This window comes from Pipistrellus kuhlii, unplaced genomic scaffold (genome assembly GCF_014108245.1).
Source record: "Pipistrellus kuhlii isolate mPipKuh1 unplaced genomic scaffold, mPipKuh1.p scaffold_m20_p_19, whole genome shotgun sequence".
Taxonomy (NCBI): Eukaryota; Metazoa; Chordata; class Mammalia; order Chiroptera; family Vespertilionidae; genus Pipistrellus; species Pipistrellus kuhlii.
The window spans coordinates 12,032,347-12,049,300 of record NW_023425504.1 but is presented as its reverse complement, the minus strand read 5'-3'; the positions used below and the strand labels follow the sequence as shown (position 1 = coordinate 12,049,300).

General features: G+C 44.3%; 1 protein-coding gene across 3 annotated transcripts in view; it reads left to right on the top strand.

Moving 5' to 3' along the window:
• The window catches only part of ARHGAP36 (Rho GTPase activating protein 36), a 33,420-nt gene extending 18,364 nt beyond the window's left edge, over positions 1-15,056 (top strand). Inside the window, exons 2-13 of one of the 3 annotated variants that reach the window (XM_045583518.1) lie at positions 6,736-6,891; positions 8,282-8,347; positions 8,879-9,138; positions 9,378-9,570; positions 9,784-9,839; positions 10,080-10,230; positions 10,692-10,840; positions 11,017-11,193; positions 11,419-11,516; positions 11,652-11,758; positions 13,798-13,919; positions 13,956-15,056. In XM_045583518.1, the coding sequence (XP_045439474.1) occupies positions 6,736-6,891; positions 8,282-8,347; positions 8,879-9,138; positions 9,378-9,570; positions 9,784-9,839; positions 10,080-10,230; positions 10,692-10,840; positions 11,017-11,193; positions 11,419-11,516; positions 11,652-11,758; positions 13,798-13,919; positions 13,956-13,991 (1,571 nt within the window). In that variant the 3' untranslated portion in view covers positions 13,992-15,056. Of the gene's footprint in view, positions 1-6,585; positions 6,892-8,281; positions 8,348-8,878; positions 9,139-9,377; positions 9,571-9,783; positions 9,840-10,079; positions 10,231-10,691; positions 10,841-11,016; positions 11,194-11,418; positions 11,517-11,651; positions 11,795-13,797; positions 13,920-13,955 lie in introns of those variants that run through there. The other 2 variants (XM_045583517.1, XM_045583516.1) reach the window with 2 other exon arrangements.
• The last annotated feature ends 1,898 nt before the right edge of the window (positions 15,057-16,954 follow it).

Below are 16,954 nucleotides of genomic sequence, written 5' to 3'. Positions count from 1 at the left end.
TGTGTATAAACAAGACTCAAAATCCAGTCACACCGAAACAGGTTTGGCTCAGTGGATAGAGCGTCGGTCTGCGGACTAAAAGGTCCCAGGTTTGATTCCGGTCAAGGGAATGTACATTTTTTGTGGGCACATCCCTAGTGGGGGGTGTGCAGGAGGCAGCTGGTCAATGTTCCTCTCTCATCGATGTTTCTAGCTCTCTATTTCTCTCTCCCTTCCTCTCTGTAAAAAAAAAAAAATCAATAAAATATATATTTAAAAAATCCAGTCACTTTCTTAGGAAAGAAGGTAATCTTGATTCAGACTGTTCCAGTTCCAGAAAGAAGATGTTGGTGATGCATACCAAGAAATAATAGTTTGGTGGGAGGGACAAGGCCAAGCCTGAGTATATGTAGAGACAGGTGGTTCCCTGATCATATACCTCCATGGTATTTTTGTGCAACTTAAGGTAAGTCACAGCCTTTACAGAGCCCTAGTTTGTTATTATCTGTAAAATGGGGAAACATAACACCCCAACTTACGTCCTTCTCAGGAGTTGGTGTGAGGATAAAGTGGCATGATTCATTTATTCATGAATCATGAATAGCTGTTTTAAATATAAGATGGTTATATTCTCTCAAAACCCTCAGAGTTTATAATCATGTGATTCACTCAACAAAATCTTGAACACCTACTGTGTGTTAGGGTATGGAGATCATGGACGTATGAATAGGTTTTGAGAACATAAAAAGCTCAGGCAATTTAAAATTTTTTTACCTCTTATTGGTGGAACATTTCCCTTTTTCCTTTTTCTGCCACAACATAATGGAAGCAGCAACCAGAAGGAAAAAAAAATTAAATAATGTCACAGCTTGTGATGCCAGCACTATCATGTACTCTGACACATACCGCAGATATTAGTGAGAATATATAAATCTTGTAGTTGATGTCAGATTCACATTGTTTATACTATCCTTTGGGATGTTTATAACATAAAGACTGACTTTCACTATCCTGAATTTGAGCTGTTTCTTTGGTAAATAAAAATTTAAAAGGGCATCCCACATTCTATAGAATGAATACTGTACTTATTTTACAAAGAAGTTGTAATTTGTGTGGCTGTCTGCTTTTGGATATGATCTGTCCTGGCTTATGGAATCAAGTTTTGATTATGTGTCCCTTTTTATTTTAATTATCTAGCTATGCAAAATTTTGCAGATATTAAGATCAAAGGTGGACAGGACAGAGGAAAGAGCCTTAGAATTGAGAAGAACTGGGTTATTGTCTACAGTCTGTTGTCAAACTGCCATGTGACCTTGTGCAAACCCCTGTTCCTGTCTGAGCTTCAGATTTGTGAATTATGGAATGGTAGCTTTGGACTAGGTGATAGTCAAGGTCCCTTTATCTCTAATCCATTCTAATATTATAAACAGTTCATGAAGCATTCTTTTCTTTAAAGCAGAGTTTTTCTCAATATATTTCAACAATATACCTCTAGTTTGTGAGCTTCTGCTATGGCATGCTGGACTGACTCCACATACTTAAGAACACTATCCCCAAATTTAATTATCTTGTAGCATCATCACTGCATACGATAAAATGAGCCATTTCGTTCATTCTGCTGTCTTGCTGAAATGGAGGTTATAGGATAACAACTTAAAGGTTAACTCATTAATGCTCAAGGATGAATGAGATGATGTGACAGCAGACAAAATTGGTGCCCAAATGTTTTCATCTAGAAACCTGTATCTTTTTCTCAAATTGTGATAATTTAATGGGAAATGTCTTTATCTATTGTCAAGGCCTATAGACATTTGAATAACATAGATGCAATGCCTTCTGGGCACCCAGCCCCATCCACTATGAATATCTCAAACTCTGAGGAGCAATCAGAGGCTTGGAGCAAAATTCTGATGATGGCATAAAATGACTAATTTTTAAAGATTCAAAAGATGGCATCAATGCAGTCCCCCCTTTTTTTCTCTCACAGGGATTTACTAGTGATCACTGCACCATCCCTAACTATTGAATTGGGGCAATGGAGTTAATTAGTCCACCAAATTGTGAAGGCTGTGGATTTATGCCTAGCTGAGAGCATTTCTGTCCTGGCAATGTCAAAGCAGGTGACCTTTCGGACGTTAATTTGTTCCTCCATCTGTGACATGCATTTTGGGAGGACGTGTTTCCCCTTTTTGAATTGCTGGAGACTTGATCTGGTTGTGCCTCTGCTCTTTGTTCAAATTCTCTCTCCTGTATCTGTTTATATCTTAGTCCCTTTATCGATCCAAATGAAATTATACATTTTTTTAGTGAAAATGTAAAATTGTATGGTTTGAAGGAAATCCATTTTGAGACATGTTACTAATCTGAATAATAGCATTTGAAAACTGACTTATGCAGTTATTTTTTTCTAATTTTTTTTTAAGATTATTTTTTTATACTTGACCCTAATGCCATCAGAGATTGAGGAAGAAAGATTTATTCCCAACAATCTTTCAGGATCCTTTACCTGTTTTCATATAATTCAGATTTAGTAGAGATAGATGAGAGTAAGTCCTTGGATGTATTTATACAAATTCTAATTTTAAATGTTTACTTTTGAAACTTGATATTTTCTGATAAAGTCACGCCCTCTGCAAAAACAAAAACAAAAACAAAAAAAACCTTCATTATCAACATGTTTATTAAAAACCCATGCTAAATATCATACATACATTATTCATTTAATTCTCACACAATTGCTAAAATGGGTACTGCATCATTGCCTCATGTTATAGAGCACATGTGTCAAACACAAGGCCCGCGGGCCAAATCCGTCCCGCCAGGCCTTGCAATGTGGCCCGCACCGCGCTGTCATCACTGCACTCCGCTGTGTTTCCATCACAATGACAGTTTATGACTGTTCAGTAAACCATTCAGCCAGCGATTTAGGCTGGATTTTAGATTTTGGCCCCTTCTCTGATTGAGTTCGACACCCCTATTATAGAGGAAGCTACTGAGACTCAGAGAACTCAACTAACTTTCTTAAGGTCACACAGCTAAGAAGTCATAAAGCTTGGCTTTGAACTCAGTTCCATTTAGCTCCAACTCCAGTGGTCACTACAGATATTTGTCTAAGGATATTGTTTTTGTAAGACAGGGCTTGCTTTGGTCCCTCTTCTTGAGTATATTTTTAATGTCCTGGTCACTTTAGGCCAGCACCATGTTATAAGCACCATGTTATAAGGGGAGGGGGAAGACACTTTGGAGCAAGAGAGGTCTCTTGGAAGTTAATTCCCTGTGAGGAACCCCCTTTTGTGTTCAGGTTAGCAAGTCAGGCCTGAGGGCAAATATTCAGATCTCAAGGACCTGTTAAGCAAATCTCTCATAGTGTTAAACCTGTTTACTCATCCCCCTCCCAACCCTACCCATCTGCTTCTTTTTGGGGGCGCATTGGCCTTCCTAACCCTGCTTCTGTCGTGTATTCTTCTAAGTGCCTTCAGAGAGTTGAAGGTAAGCAAGACAGTGACAATTTTGCAAGCAAAATTGCAGCACATGATTGCTCTTAAGTTTAGCTCTGTATCTTTGAGCAGGAGGCAATGACAAACGGTTTATTCAAGGCGTTTGATTTCCATCAGAATTATAAGCATCTAGGCTGACTCATCTCTCAAAGGCTTTTCTCTCTCTCTGGTTGGTGTTGTTTTGAGCTTTTCTTATTTTTTTCTTACCTTATTTGAGTGGGGGAGAGGGATTGATATTCATCTTGATTTTTCGGGTGAAAGAACCAGCAGATGTGGTGAGTCTCGGCAAGAAGAAATAGCTGCAACTACAGAACAGGTACAACAATATCTGAATTGGGGTAAGGGAAGAAGGGGGCTATGTTAGAAAAATGAAGTCAGAGCTGGGCTGTATGTGTCTGGATAAGACCCTTGGCTAACAGGTTCTGGATCTGCTATTGTGAATGGGGGATTGCTAGAGGCTTACTCTGTCTCTGGTTAGGTTATGTGCATGTGTTTGGGTTAAAATGGTCATTTTGTGGAATGCAGTTTGTTGATTGGGCTTAGGCATTCTCTTTGGGTTGAGGGGATGGTGTTTTGAAGTTGAAAGGTCTTTCAAAAAACCTAGGGTAAGAATTAAAAATCCATAGAGAGACTTCTCATCCTTTCTCATACTACACTTTAGTTATCCAGCCAGCATATATTTCTGACATGTGTGGTTTTGATCATTAAAAAAAATGGGAATATAGAATTTTGGAAACAAAAGTAGGGTGGACTTTTTTTGGGTAGAAATTATTTATATAGATTGTTGAATGATAAACTCATACTTACCTTTTCTCTGGCAAAGCAACATTACCTAGTCTTTGACTCTAAGCCCCATTCCCAATAATATATAGAATATTATCATAAAAGTCCATGGGAAAGATAATCTCAGAAAAATGGCATATGACATCTTTCCTACTTGTCAAAAGGTTCATCTTGTTCCAAATTATCTTTTCTGTCAGGAACCAGCATGCATACACTCACTCAAATCATAAACTTCAGAGCCTTCTTAAATACTTTCCTTTTAATTACAATAAAAAATTCTCCTAAGTCCTGTCAATTCTACCCATAAAATGCATCCTCTGCTCCAGCTCTAGTGACACTTGACTTGTGTCAGCATCTCTTGCCTCTTGGCTGATGTACCTACTTCAGGCTCTCTACCCAAACCAGGATTTTCACTACTGTATGTGATTTTTCCATGTTGCAGCTCGGACTCTGTCACTCCCCCCTTAAAACCCTGCAGTAGTCCCCTATTACCTACAAGAGAAAATCCAGCTCCTTAGCATGGCTAACAGGGACATTCATAAGCTCACCCCTGCCTATCTAGATTTATCTCCTTTATACAGCTTTAAGAATATAACAACCTTTCTCCCATCTCCTTGCCTTTGCACTTGCTGCTTGCTGTTCTCTCTTTCTGGATCCCTCCCTCCTCCCTCCTCCCTCCTCCCTCCTCCCTCCTCCCTCCTCCCTCCTCCCTCCTCCATCCTTCCTCCTCCTCCCTTTTCCTCTCCCCTCTCCCCCTCCCTCCTCCCTCCTCCCTCCTCCCTCCTCCCTCCCCTCTTTACCCCCCCTGTCTCCAGGCAGACTTAGATGTTTCCTCCTTTCTGCTCTCACAATACTTTGTTTATATCTTGGCCAATTACTTATCACAAGGTTTTGTAAATTGTTGCTAACCTGTGTATCTCTTTCACTGCACAGTTAAACCATTTATGAAAAGAGTAGTATTATCTTGCTCATATTTGAATCTTCAGTGTCTGGTACAAAGTGTGCATTTAACACAGGTTTATTTTTATGGATAAATAAAATAGCAAAGGAGTTATAGAAGTGAAGATGTGCAAGAAAGGATATTGTGTGGGTCCAGGCAGATCCCACTGGGGGATCCTGAGCAGTCTGGGTGCAGTATGAGATAGTAGGCACCATGTAAAAGGGACAGATTTTCTAATACACTAAGACAAACTTCTCTTTGATCACAAATCCTGAATAGATACCCTTACTAGACTTTTCCTGGAAATGATGTTTGTTTTGGTACAAATGGATGTGTGTGTTTTTTTCATAAAAAATAATATAATCAAGTTGCACAATTTTTGGTAAATAGGTAAAAGGAAAACAAATTTCCACCACTGAATATAGATACTATATGTTAATATTTGAGTACATTTCTTTCGGTCTTATTTTCATCTGTGTTTTTCTTCATATAGTTGTAATCATAATTAATACAACTATATATTTTGTATTTGTGGTTTAAGAGCTCTTTGTACACATCATTTCTGGTGATTAACAGAGAGAAAGAGGGAGGGAGGGGAAATAGAAGAGGGTATAGAGGGGATAAATGAAGATAGAAGGAGACTTGACTTGGGGTGGTGAATGCATACTATACAAATGATGTATTATAGAATTGTAGCTTGAAACTTATATAATTTTATTAACCAATGTCACCCCAATAAATTCAATAAAAAATAAACAAAACATAATTTTCATGATTGCATAATTTCCCATACTGTGACCATTCCCTAATTTATATAATTATTCTCATTGCTGGGTGAACATTTTTCCCTTATTATTATTTTTTTACTCTTATGCCTCATGCAAATATGGTTTTTCTTGTCTGTAGGAAGATTTCATTAGGATAGATTCCTAGAAGGGAAATTACTGGTCAAAGGGCCTGGGGATAATTTTTTGGCTCAAGACTCAAGTACCCAGTTTGCTTTCTGGAAGAACTGTACAAACATACAGGGTTTCTTAACCTAGATGAAAGTGCCCTTTTCACCCAACCTGGACAACATTGAGTATTACCATTAAAAACTAAAAAATAAATTGCATCAGCATTTGAATTAATGGAAAAATATTACATTATTCTTGTGTCAATGTGCATTTTAAAACTGTGAGTAAGGTCTCTCTCTCTCCCTCACTCTCTCTCTTTCCAAATTAGGTTTTCTCTTCTCTGGACTGTCGGTTCAGGGCTGATTTCTTTTTACAGGTTTTTTTTTTTTTTTTTTTTTTTTTTAAAGCAACCAGAGGCAGCTCTGCTCCAGGGTGAAGCCGCCTCCCAGTTTTTCCTCCCCCTCTACCAACCTCCCCCCCACAGTTTCCTCCACCAGGTCCAGTGACAATTGGATGATGCAGCCTTGATAATCATCAGATTCCAGAATGGGTGGCTGCACTTCTTTTCTGAAGGCAGCCAGGACACGGTGCCCCAGAATCATGCCCCTTTTGCTGTTGATTTGCGGCTTCATTTTTTTAGTGAACGTCCTGGGAGGAGCCCCAGGACACAACCAGGACCGCAGGAAGATGGTATCAATACACAGTCTCTCAGAGCTGGAGCGTCAGAAGCTGCAAGAGACTGCTTACCAAGAACTCGTGGCTAGACAGTTTCTCTCTGAATTCAAGCCTAACCGAGGTAAGCATTACCCGGAGTGTGGCATCCTCGCTCTTAAGCGAGTGGACCCCCCGGGGCAGGACGGGGAGAGTTGGGGGTCTGCTCGCGGACCCCCGGGGCAGGACGGGGAGAGTAGGGGGTCTACTCGCGGACCCCCGGGGCAGGATGGGGAGAGTTGGGGGTCTACTCGTGGACCCCCGGGGCAGGACGGGGAGAGTTGGGGGTCTAGAAGGATGGGGGGGGGGGCACAATTCTGGTCTCAGATCTGGTCGGTTTTCCGGGCGCCTGAAGAACCGAGGAAGAGGGAATTGAAGGGTGTTTGTTGAATTGCAGAAGAGATTGAGTTGGTTCAAAGGCTGGGAGTTTGAGGGGCGGCAAGTCGGACCCGCGGATGTCAGGGACAGACAAGTTGACAGAGCACAGGTGAAGAGACAGACACACCAGATGCGGTACTAGAAGGAGTCAGAGTGGGAGCGAGGCGCAGAGAAACACCCGGAGAGAGGACTGGGACAGACGGAGATAGTGCAGTTGAGAGACCGAGAGTAAGGGAGACGGTGAGACAGTGCGGGGGGGGGGGGGGGGGGGTGGGAAAGACACGCACCAATCTCTGCGATTGCGTAGAGCAAAGGCGGGAGGTGCGCTAGGAGCACAGGGAGCGAGTGGGACCCAGCAGTACTGGACGGGTTCGAGCGCGCCTGGGCTCTCAGGGGCTAGGGGGCTCAGATGAAAAGTTGAAGGGAGTTGGAGGGGGTCGCACTGGCGGGAGGCGCACCTGCAGTAATGTAAAGTGCAGAGAAGGCAGATTTGGAAGGCACGCACAGGGGACACAGCCTGAAAGGAGCTACGCAAAGGGCTAGGAGACCCCGCAGGCAGCCTTGGCTGGTGGGGGGTAGGGGGAGTTGGAGCCTGGGGACAGCGTGGGTTGTTACTTCTCGCGCCGCAGCTCGTGGCATCATAGGCGTGAGAGTGTCCGCAGTAACTTGGCAACTCTTACAGAGCCCTTCCCTTCCCTTCGCCTGTTGCACTGTCCCAATGCTAAGAGCCCTGGAATTTATGTTTTAAGCGTTGTGTTGAGGTACTAGTGGTGCATAACAACATGCGCCGTGCCACAGGGCGCCTAAAATTGTCTGGTTTGATTAAATTCTTGGCGTCGTCTACGCGGTACATAGGAGCAAACCACTGTTAAATGGGGAAACTGAGGCTGGGAGAAAGCAAAACACTTTTCGCGGGCTGGATAGCGCTGTTTAGCACCCCCCCCCCCCATTCTTGTGGATCAATGCATTGCGGTGCTTTAGTCACAAGATCCCATTTGTGTGTGTGTGTGTGTGTGTGTGTGTGTGTGTGCGCGCGTGTGTGTGTGTGCGCGCGCGCGCGTGTGCGTGGTTTTTTTTTTTTTTTTTTTTTTCCATAGATCTCTCTGTTGACAGCCCAAACACCTTGGAGAACAGGTTTCTGATTCCAAGAGGACAACAGAGGGGTAAGGAGCTTTTGTATTTTCCTTAGGAAAGAAAGGGGATGCTGCATCCCTTCTGTATTGTGCCCCTGGCTACTGTAGATTGGCGGTGCTTATTGCCCCTGGGGACACGCCCCCCCCCCCCCCCCAATCCCCCCAGAAATCCCGTCAGGGAAGATTTCAGGAAATGGAGCACTAACTGCAGGGGCTCAAGAAGCGGTCCCATCAGATCTGCCTAAGCATTCCCCCCTTAAGATCCACCATAGGCTGATCTTCCTGAAGATATTTTCCTCATTGCTTCAAGGTAGTCACCCCCTGGCAGGACTTAAGGCAGGGCTCTTGAGCTCCATTGGGTAGTTGGGCGAAGCCAAACCACTGCAGGCTCTTTTTTGGCTCACTCACCGGGGGTGGGAAGGGGAGGGGGGAAGAGGGAGGGGGAGCGCTCTGAGTGTGGAGGCGTGGGGGTTGGCTTTGAAAGGTTGCTTAGAGGAGCGTCACAGCCCCTGCAGTCCCTCCTGATTTGAGCGCTGCTGAGCATTTACATTTCTCCCCTAGGCTCCTCAGCTGCATCACTCAAGACTTTTGGCGTTAGTCTGGAAGAGGTGCTGGTGAATGAGTTCACCCGCAGCAAGCAACTTGAATTAAGAGCCGCGATGCAGATTGAAGAAGCTACCAGTCAGGCTGCAGGCCGTCGCCGTCGTCGGGGAAACCTGGTGCAAAGGATGCAAAGGGTGATTGGCCGCATCAGGCGCCTTTTCAACCGAAGACGGGAGGAGCCCTCCTTGCCCCGAGAGTTCACTCGCCGTGGGCGTCGAGTGAGTTAAACCTTCCAGGTTTCAGGCAGGGGCCCTTCCTGAGATGTTCAAAGTTGTGGGGCATGAGGGTCAAGGCCTGTGTTCTCTGAGGGAGGAGGGGCTGAACAAAACATGTTGTAGGGATGTACTTGGCTTGCCACAGAAAGAATGTTTCCTATTATGAATGTGATGCAATACTCAGGAAGGTTTGAAGCCTTCTTCCTGCTTCCCCATTTTAACATACTCTGGGTTCTTCACAGGGTGCCATATGTGTGGATAGCCTGGCTGAACTGGAGGATGGGGCCATGCTGCTGAAGACCCTGCAACTTTCCAAAATTTCCTTTCCAATTGGCCGTCGACTTCTGGGATCCAAAAGGAAAATGAGCCTCAATCCAATTGCTAAGCAAATCCCTCGTGTTGTTGAGGCATGCTGCAGCTTCCTTGAGAAACATGGTAAGGGGGACAAAAAGTGATGGTTAAATTAAAGTAGAAAACAATTAAAGATAAAGAATCATGTTCTAGAAATAGGGAGAGAAAAGAGATTGCAAGATGAAGGGCTTGGAATATTCCCCGGCCACCAGTTGGGTTCTGGATGCAGCTGGGAGAAGGAAAATACCCTGGGGAAGGGGATCAGAGATTCTTAGCATACCTGCTCTTTTCTTTCAGGCTTAAACACGGTGGGGCTTTTCACCATGGAATACTCAGAGGAGAGAGTGAGTAAGGTAAATTGAGTTTGTTTACACTATTGGTTTTTTTTTTTTTTTTTTTTTTTTTTTTTTTTTTTAATAAGAAAAAGCAGGTGACATGGGGGCTCCCCAAATTCCTGAGGGGAGTTTCATGTAGCAGGCACAGAATATTGCCAGCTTCCTCCACTGAAGCCTGAAACTTAATGAAGAAATGACCAGAAGGAAGCCTGTGGTGGGCAGGGCAGGCAGTCCATGGTGTTCTCTCCTTTTTTATAGCTCCGTGAAGCATTTGATCAAGGTCTGGATGTGGTGTTTGATGAGAATCAGAATGTGCATGATGTTGCCGCACTTCTCAAGGAGTTTTTCCGTGACATGAAGGACTCTCTGCTGCCAGATGATCTATACATGTCCTTCCTCCTGACAGCAGGTGAGTCTTCTGCTCTCCCTTCTTCCTTGTTTGACAAGGAAAGGAAATAGTATAGGGAATGTGGGGGTGTAGGGACAGAGCTCAGGCTGCAAGCCCCGGGGAACTAAGACAGAATAAACATCTAAAGATGAAAATACCTCTTCAGATTACTTTCCTTCTATATCTTAATAGTCCATTATAAGTCTGCCTTTGGAAATTTCTCCAGAGTTTCTTAAAGCTGTGTGTGTCCTCTCAGGATGAAGAAGAACCTACTTTCTGCAGAAGGTATTTTATTTTGATGAGAACCTTTCTTGTTTTGGGGGCTTCTGGGATCAAATCTATGGCAATGAGCAAAGAAGATGCCTCCTGGACTTTCTCCACAGCCTTCAGTGATTTTAAGCAGAATCACATTTCTCTTGGTTTTAGGATGCTGCTGAGTCTAGTCCCCTAAGCCAACCCTTTCCCCCCCCCCCTTCCTCTAGCTCTGAAGCCACAAGATCAGCTTTCTGCCCTGCAATTACTGGTGTACCTGATGCCACCATGCCACAGTGACACCCTGGAGCGTCTGCTGAAGGCCCTGCATAAAATCACCGAGTACTGCGAGGACTCTATTGGCGTTGATGGACAGTTGGTAAAGAGCTCTGGGAAAGGGTACTGAGGGCTGTGGTTGGAGACGTGTGGGAGTATATGAGAAAGACAGAGCCAGAGAAAAAGAGGGAAAAGGAAACAAGAATATAAAGATATTTTCATTTGTATGACTTTCATTACTACTTTAGAATCAACCACTTTCTGCTGTGTTTTACCTAGGTTTTTGGCAACCGTATGACTTCCACCAACTTGGCCTTGGTGTTCGGAACGGCTCTCCTGAAGAAAGGGAAATTTGGCTTCAGGGAATCCAGGAAAACAAATCTGGGGATTGACCACTATGTTGCTTCTGTCAATGTGGTCCGTGCTATGATTGATAACTGGGATGTCCTCTTCCAGGTATTTGGAAATTTTGGACACACTTATTTCACAGCTCTCTCTCCAGTTCACAAGGCAGGGATAACTTGTATATTTCTTCCTGAGGGTGACCAAAGGTACCTTAAAGTCTCCGTCTAGAAATTCTTTCCACATTAGGTGTTGCCTTCAATCCTGGGCAACTGACAGAAATGAGAATAAAAATTTAAAAGATGTATAATGACACTAATTTGCTAATTTTACCCCCAGGTGCCACCACATATTCAGAGGCAGGTTTCGAAGCGTGTGTGGACATCCAGTCCTGAAGCCCTTGATTTTATCAGACGCAGGAATCTGAGGCGGATCCAGTGAGTATTTTCTTGGTTTGTTTATGCTTACCCAGAAGAGAAACTTTTGTGGGGGTTTGCATTCCAAGATCACCTTTTTGTTAACCCATCCAAGTACACAAACTGATTTGCTTTTTCAAATTCAATCTCATTCAGGAGTGAACGTATTAAGATGGAGGAGGATGCTTTACTTTCTGATCCTGTGGAAACCTCTGCTGAAGCCCGGGCTGCTGTCCTTGCTCAAAGCCAGCCCTTTGATGAAGGTCAGTTCCCTGCTAGAGATCAGACCCTTGGTGAAGGTCAGGCCCTTGCTGAAGGTCAGTCCCTTGGTGAAGGTCAGGCCCTTCCTGAAGGCCAGGTACTTGCAGAAGATGAGCCCCTTGAGCAAAATGAATCCTCTCAGGAAGATGTGACAGTTAATGAAGAACTAGTATTTGAATATCTCAATCAAGGAGTAGTCTTTGGAGATGTCCAAGGTCTTGAGATCCCAAATAACTTTGAGATTCAAGGTCCAATTCTTGAAGACATACCAGAGCTTGACGAGGAAGATAATTATGATAATGAGGATGATGATGATGATACTGTGAATTTTGACGATCTTCCTCCTCTTGAGGATATTCTAGATTTTGATGATGAAATTCCAGGACTCATTGAAATCCCAGACATTGAAGAAATACCATATTTTGATATGGTCCCAGACCCTGAAGGGGTCCCAGATGTTCAAGAAATCCCAAACCCTGGAGAAATCCCAAACCATGACCTTGAAGAAGGACCAAATTTTGAAGACTACCAAAATCTCATCCTTGCAGAAATTCCCTATCTTCATGTAATCCCAAATTATGAAGAAGCCTTAGATACTGATGAAATCCCAGGTCATGCAGATGCCTCAGATAATGATGAAAACCCAGATTGGGAAGAAGACCCCAATCTTGAAGAGATTCCAGCTCTTGATGAAATCCCAAATGATGAAGCCTCAAATGCTGAAGATATTTCAGACAATGAAGAAGCCTTAGAAGTCAATGGGATTTCAGACTCTTATGAAGACCTTGATTTTGAAGAAGTCCCAGCTCTTCATGTGGTCCCAAGCCCTGAAGAAGCCCCTGATGGTATTGAAATTCCAAATCATGAAGAATTCCCAGAGGTTAATGGACTCTCAGACTCTGAAGAAGATCCCAATCTTGAAGAAATTCCAGCTCTTGATGGAGTCCCAAATGATGAAGAATCCTCAGGTACTGAAGAAATTCTAGGTCACGAAGGAACTCCAGAGGTCAATGGGATTGCAGGTTCTGAAGAAGAATCCAACCCCGAAAAGGTTCCAGCTCTTCATATGGTAACCAGCCCTGAAGACGTCTCTAATTTTGAAGATATTCAAGATGAGGAAGAATCCTCAAATATGAGTGGAGTCCTAAACAATGAAGAAGCTTCAGATGCTGAAGAAATCCCAGGACATGAAGAAGCTTCTGATGTCAGTGGAATCCAAGACTCAGAAGAAAATTCAATTTTTGAAGAAGACTTAGTTCTTGGTGTGGTTCCAGAGCCCAGGGATGCTCAAATTCACAATGAAATTTCAGATTCTCAAAAATACCCAGACAACACTTTTGAAGAAGATGAAGTTATCAATGTGTTTCCAGAGCCTGAAGATGTCTCCATTTTCAATATAATTCCAGACCCTCAGCCAGACCCTGCTGTCAATCTTGAAGAAATGAATATGGAAGCAGTAACAATGCCTAATTATCTTGACTCTAAAATTCAGAATCCAAAAGAAATCCAGTTCTATAAAGAAGATGCCAATGTTACATTTCCTGTAGATACCACCCTGCTTAAAAACAAGTCTCAGACTGGTCAAGTAATGAACTACAAGCCTTTCCAGAATCACTGAAGATCGACTCCTGCTTTCTCCCCTCCATGAAGTGCTGTAAGCTTCTGGCTCCAGCTTTATTACTCATTTGCTTAGTTAAATTAGTTAGGCTGCTTGTAGTGTGGTGGTGGTGGTGGTTGTTTGGAGGCCGCATTCTTCCCCACCTCCCAGGAGGTAATGTCTATTTGCTCTAAGCATGGGGTATCTGTCTAACTCTTTCTGTTCTCTAACCAAGCTCCTTTTCCCCCACCTCCAGCTTCCACAGTGGGCATAGTCTTAGAGATCTATATTCTGCTCTTAAGTTGCAGTTTTCTTACAATTCTAATGGGAATAACAATTTCTGCCCTAACTTCTTGCCTCATATTGTATTTGAAGCTCAAAATTAGGTCTTAGTCCCTTGGGTACTGTGCAAAGTAAGAAGTTAACATTGTTACTATTTTCCAGGTTCCTCTGAGGAGCCAGCTGTGCTTCCCGGCACTGCCAGTTCCTATGACGATGAGGAAGGAGCGGACAACCTCCCCATTCTGGAGCAAGACGGCCCATTGTTCCGTGTGCCCCGGGAGGAGGATGAGGACGAGGACGAGGACGAGGACGAGGACGAGGAGGCCAAAGCTGGCATCGGCTATTACTATCCTTAGATGTTTTTTCTTCTATAAGGTGCCGGACAGGGGAAAAGGGTGGGAGATGTTATAGGAAAACATTTAGAGTGTGTCTTGAAGGTAAAGATCTGAGGATGAGGAGTTCCACCTGATGCTCGGGTTCAGGTTGAGAAGTCCAAATACACTGCCAGCCCTTTCACTGGGGATGCTTGGTCCCTTCAAATGGTAAAAGCAGACATGTTTAGGTGTCATGCCCAGGCTCCCTGGTGCTACCTTGCCTTTCTCTTTTACCCCTGATCCTGGCTTTCCCCCATTACAGCCTTTTCTTTCATTGATGTGACATTTGTGGTAAATGCCTGTTTCAGAGAAGCTCACAAATCTCGAGGTGCTTTCCCTTCCCCAAAGGAGATTGCATGTTTTTCCTGACTTTCCTACCCTACTCCCAAGAGCTTAATTGGAAAGGCCCTCAAGAGGCATGCTAGTATGTTAGGTCAGCCTACTGACAGCTGACAAACAATTAATGCGAAATCATGTCACACCAACTCATAGCCGTGTCCCCGCAGCAACTCCACCACCTCAGGATATTTCTTTTTCCCAAATTATTTAGACCAATGGCTCGTCAAACAGCCACTCCCAAAATTATGTGCAGTTTTGCTCAGGGCTATCTCAAGTATAAGTCTAGCTAGCCTTTCTTTGGTCAAAAGTTAGAGGAAAAATTTGATTTTACCTTAATTTGTTTTACAGTCAGCTGGCATTCACACCCTGTCAGCAAAAACGGTTAGATATGGACATAGTTCCAACAAGTCAAACTCACCAGATTACAAATATTCTTACCTAACATCTCCGTAGTTCCTCTACACAGGACAGTACAAATTTGGGGGACATGCTTTGGTAATACACAGATATGGGTTACGTATGACATCCAAAATTATACCTGATATTGAGGGATAACAACTGCTAAGATTCATAGAATGAAGAATGTATTGTATTGAGGGATAGAAATGGATCACATATTGGGTAACAACCACAGAACTCGATGATTTGTGATTGTTAAAACTTCTCTGACATTTAATCATTAATAAACATCTGTGTTGTGAAAGCAGCTTACTGTGTGTGTGTGTGGTTTTTTTAAAAATTTAAAACATTGTTAGGCCTGCCCTCCCAGCCCCCCCTTTGCACTGAGAAAAAAAAGAAAGATGGAGTTTTATCTTCTTGAATAAAGATACAGAATCAAGTAGAAATAAAGGAAAGAGCTAGAGAGAGAGGCTTATATTCTATGTTATATGTATGTCCAGGGAGGAGAGGGCGGGAGAGCCAGATGAGCCAGGCCTGGGCAGGTGGGGGGACCTTCACCCCTTCCCAGCAGGGCTGCGTTGGGTTCCCTGAGGCCCCACCCGTCCCCCTCCCCCGTGGTTCCGATGCCCACACCCACACTGGGCCTTCAGCTCAGGTCCACCTGGGGGGCCCCAGTGGGGTTGTGCCTTCACTCAGCTCCACACCCCAGGCCCTGCACTTTCCCCCAGGCCGGGAGCTCAAGGGCCTCCGCCGGGCCCACGGCTCTGAGGGCTGGGGTCCCGTCTCTCCGGTGACATTCCCACGAGGCCCTGACACATGAGATCCCTGCCCTTCCCACAGACCCTGGGCGGGGGTTTGGTGGGGGTCCAGCTGGGGTCCCCCTCCAGTGCCTGAGGGTCTGGGGTCCAGCCCAGTTGCCAAGTGACCTTGACCCTCTCAGGCGCGTGAGTGTGTGTGGGTGCCTAGCTGTTTCATACTCAACTATAAATGAATGAATAAAGGAGACAGTTTAAGACCCTGCTGCTCAGACCTGGAGTTCTGGAGGGTGGGGAGGGGAGCGCCCTGAGCATCATCCGGATTCGCCTGGCCTGGTCTCCAGAGCCGTAACCCCTTAGTCACCCAGTCTCATGTGTCCACTGTTGAGCACCCTCTGTCTATCCATGGGGAGACCCTCCCCCTTCTGGTGGGAGATGGGTGTGGGAGGTGACCCAGGAAGCTGTGCTGACCTCTCGGTGGTGTCTGCTAGGGCAGGGGGGCTGGTGTCCAGTCCAAGAACAGGTGGGGCTGGGCCGGGCCGGTTTGGCTTATTGGACAAAGCCTCTGCCTACGGGTGGAAGGACCAGGGTTCATTTTAGGTCAAGGGCACGGACCTCAATTGCAGGCTTCTCCCCGATCCAGGCCCTGGTCTGGGCTGCTGTAGGAGGCAACCAATGAATACTTTCTCTCACATAGATGCTTCTCTCTGTCTCTCCCTTTCTCTCCCACTCTCCCTAAAATCAATGGATTAAGAAAAAAACAACCATTTCAGCCCTGGTGTGTGGCTCCCTAGGAGTGTCATTCCTGCACTGCAAGGTGGGTAATAGGAGGCAGCCTGTCAGATGTTCTCTCTCTCTCCCTCTTTCTCTCTCTAAAACCAATAAAGTTCTTCTTAAAATAAATAAAATAAATAAAATAAAACATTGCTGGGAAGCTCTGGCTGGAGTTGAAGTGGAAGGAGAGGTAGGGAAGAGGAATAAAAGAGAAGAATGTGATGTGAAATAAGGGAGAAAAGTGACATGGTATTAAGGGATGGAGTGATTGGAATAAAAAGGAGTGGGTGATGTGAAACAAGGGGATGGATAAATATTGAATAAAGAGGGGTGATGTGGACTAAAGAAGAGGGGGTGATTTAGAATAAAGGGGAGAGGTGATGGGGAATTAAAAGGAGGGGTGACATGGAATAAAAGGGTAAAATGAAAGAAAAGCAAAAAGGAGTAGTTGAATAAAGAAAATGGAAGGGTTAAAATGGAATAAATGGTTAAAGAAGGGTGACAGAGAAGTAGGAAAAATGAATGGAGCTTAAGAAGAAGGCCTTTAGAAATTGGGGTTAGGGGGGGGGGATTAACCCAGGAATTTATATGCATATATGCATGGCCCATGGACACAGACAAATAATTTTGTGAAGGCCTGGAAGGGGTGGGGATGGGGTGGAAGGGGTTCATGGGGAA